We start from the raw sequence: 3,698 nt of genomic DNA on the forward strand, positions 1-3,698 counted from the left end.
CACGGAGTATGCTCCATAACAATAAATGTACATAACAAACAAACATGGGTACAAGGACCCGACGCGCACCTATACAACAAACACACTACACTGACAATAAAACAATCTCTGACAAAGACATGAGGGGAAACAGAGGGTTATATACACAACAGGTAATGAATGGGATTGAAAACAGGTGTGTGGGAAGACAAGACAAAACCAATGGAAAATGAAAAATGGATCAATGATGGCTAGAAGACCGGTGACGTCGAATGCCGAGCACCGCCCGAACAAGGAGAGGCAACGACTTCGGCAGAAGTCGTGACAGCTCCCGAATGGACTACATCAGGACATGGACATTGATTATATCGTAGTCCATGTGGGTTTTAAATGACAATATGAAGAGCAGCTCTGAACAGTTGAAACTGCATATTTAAAGAGCTGATTGACTATCTGCTAGACACTAATAAAAGAGCCATCATATCTGGCTCTGTGCCCTTCTCTGAATCATTGAACTCTTTGGCAGGAGTCTCTCAACAACTGACTACGTGGATATTGCAGCTCATATGGGTGTTACAACAATGGGAAAGTAATTCTGCTTTCAAAGTTGGATGAACTTGTAAACTCTCTTTTGACAAAATTACCCTTGAATGTTTTGGTACATACCGGAGAGCTCTTCTTGGTCCACACCCATTCAGCATCGTTCACACCCTGTTAAGATTTAGCCCCACCCATTCAGCATCGTTCACACCCTGTTAAGATTTAGCCCCACCCATTCAGCATCGTTCACACCCTGTTAAGATTTAGCCCCACCCATTCAGCATCGTACACACCCTGTTAAGATTTAGCCCCACCCATTCAGCATCGTTCACACCCTGTTAAGATTTAGCCCCACCCATTCTTTAAGGATTCACGTGTGAGGTCATGTACTAAACAGCCAAAGACTTCAAGACTAAAGGCTGGTTTATACTACAGGTGTGTTCGTACAATTAATCTGGAGTGCCAGTGTGCTCTGGACATTCGCAAACTGTGTTGTCAGGTTGTCCGTTGGTAAATTCAGAGTGTTGTCAGTTTGTCCGTTGGTAAATTCAGAGTGTTGTCAGTTTGTCCGTTGGTAAATTCAGAGTGTTGTCAGTTTGTCCGTTGGTAAATTCAGAGTGTTGTCAGTTTGTCCGTTGGTAAATTCAGAGTGTTGTCAGATGGTCCGTTGGTAAATTCAGAGTGTTGTCAGGTTGTCCGTTGGTAAATTCAGAGTGTTGTCAGTTTGTCCGTTGGTAAATTCAGAGTGTTGTCAGTTTGTCCTGTTGGTAAATTCAGAGTGTTGTCAGTTTGTCTGTTGGTAAATTCAGAGTGTTGTCAGTTTGTCCGTTGGTAAATTCAGAGTGTTGTCAGTTTGTCCGTTGGTAAATTCAGAGTGTTGTCAGATTGGGCGTTGGTAAATTCAGAGTGTTGTCAGGTTGTCCGTTGGTAAATTCAGAGTGTTGTCAGTTTGTCCGTTGGTAAATTCAGAGTGTTGTCAGTTTGGCCGTTGGTAAATTCAGAGCGTTTCGCTCCCGGAGCGTTCAGAGCCACACTGGACGCTCTGGCCGAGGAGTGTGGTTTGATCCGAGCGTTCTGACCTAACAGCAGCAGTCAAGCACCCAAGCTAACTGGCTAACGTTGGCTAGCTTGTCACCTACTTCCAGACACAAATGACAGAACATTTCACTCTGACCATTTTACTCTCCCTAGCAGAGCTGGTAAGGCTGTTTTCATGTTATCCAGAGCGTTGGTGAATGTGACTGTGCTGCTGGCAACAATTTATTTATGCTTTTTTTGGCCAACGTTTACTGACACCGGCCACATTCAACAGGTGTTGAGCGTTCGTAAATCCGTCAGTTATTCTGCGCTCTGGCACACTCAGACGAGAGTGCTCTGAAATCACGTCTATCGGCAGTTGTTGCAGTGACATCATAAGCATTCTGTTGAAATAGTTACTTACATAGCAGAGTCTTGTGTTTAGACACGTAGCTAGCTAGCTAAACAGTTAACCATAATCCCAACTCAAAATGTTACTACCCTGCATGAATCTGCAGGTAACTAGCCAACCAGGTTCAATGTTAGCTAGCTAACACGAGGCTATAGCACAACCGATTGGCAAACGTACTGCAAACTGAGAAATCATGTGACTAAACTAAATAACAAGAAGAAGAAACTACACTATGAAGCAAAGATAAATGACATGAAGAATGATTAATGACATTTTGGGAAAAAAGGCAAACTCGGCTCCATCATTCATTGAATCAGATGGCTCGTTCATTACAAAACCAACTGATATTGCCAACTACTTTAATGATTTCTTCATTGGCAAGATTAGCACATTTAGGCATGACGTGCCAGCAACAAACGCTGACACTACACATCCAAGTATATCAGACCAAATTATGAAAGACAAGCATTGTAAGTGAGTGTGGAAGAGGTGAACACATTATTGTTGTCAATCAACAATGACAAGCCACCAGGGTCTGACAACTTGGATGGAAAATGACTGAGGATAATAGTGGACGATATTGCCAATCCTATTTGCCATATCTTCAATATAAGTCTACTATAAAGTGTGTTGCCCTCAGGCCTGGAGGGAAGCAAAAGCCCTTCCACTACCTAAGAATAGTAAAGCCCCCTTTACTGGCGCAAATAGTCGACCAATCAACCTGTTACCAACCCTTAGAACAGTTTGGGGAAAAATGGTGTTTGACCAGATACAATGCTATATTACAGTAAACAAATAATAGTGTTTAACATGATTTTTGAATGACTACCTCATCTCTGTACCCCACACATGCAATTATCTGTAAGGTCACTCAGTCGAGCAGTGAATTTCAAACACAGATTCAACCACAAAGACCAGGGAGGTTTTCCAATGCCTCGCAAAGAAGGTCACCTATTGGTAGATGGGTACATTTTTAAAACCAGACATCGAATAGCCCTTTGAGAATGGTGAAGTTATTTATTACACTTTGGATGGTGTATCAATACACCCAGTCACTACAAAGATACAGGCGTCCTTCCTAACTCAGTTGCCGGAGAGGAAGGAAACCTTTCAGGGATTTCACCAGCCTACAATCAGGCACCATGTCCTCAGTGTTACAACCTACAACCAGGCACCATGTCCTCAGTGTTACAACCTACAACCAGGCACCATGTCCTCAGTGTTACAACCTACAACCAGGCACCATGTCCTCAGTGTTACAACCTACAACCAGGCACCATGTCCTCAGTGTTACAACCTACAACCAGGCACCATGTCCTCAGTGTTACAACCTACAACCAGGCACCATGTCCTCAGTGTTACAACCTACAACCAGGCACCATGTCCTCAGTGTTACAACCTACAACCAGGCACCATGTCCTCAGTGTTACAACCTACAACCGGGCACCATGTCCTCAGTGTTACAGCCTACAATCGGGCACCATGTCCTCAGTGTTACAACCTACAACCAGGCACCATGTCCTCAGTGTTACAACCTACAACCAGGCACCATGTCCTCAGTGTTACAACCTACAACCAGGCACCATGTCCTCAGTGTTACAACCTACAACCAGGCACCATGCTCTCAGTGTTACAACCAACAACCAGGCACCATGTCCTCAGTGTTAAAACCTACAACCAGGCACCATGTCCTCAGTGTTACAACCAACAACCAGGCACCATGTCCTCAGTGTTACAACCAACAACCAGG

The 3,698-nt window shown here is 43.9% G+C and overlaps 1 protein-coding gene across 1 annotated transcript in view; it reads left to right on the forward strand.

The window, feature by feature from the left end:
* The first annotated feature begins 251 nt into the window (after positions 1–251).
* Positions 252–3,698, forward strand: part of LOC135534556 (phosphofurin acidic cluster sorting protein 2-like) — a 10,839-nt gene continuing 7,392 nt past the window's right edge. Inside the window, exon 1 of the mRNA XM_064961512.1 lies at positions 252–349. Within this exon, the coding sequence (XP_064817584.1) occupies positions 252–349 (98 nt within the window). The remainder of the gene's footprint in view (positions 350–3,698) is intronic.

Source organism: Oncorhynchus masou, unplaced genomic scaffold, assembly GCF_036934945.1.
Source record: "Oncorhynchus masou masou isolate Uvic2021 unplaced genomic scaffold, UVic_Omas_1.1 unplaced_scaffold_3568, whole genome shotgun sequence".
In the NCBI taxonomy this organism is placed as follows: Eukaryota; Metazoa; Chordata; class Actinopteri; order Salmoniformes; family Salmonidae; genus Oncorhynchus; species Oncorhynchus masou.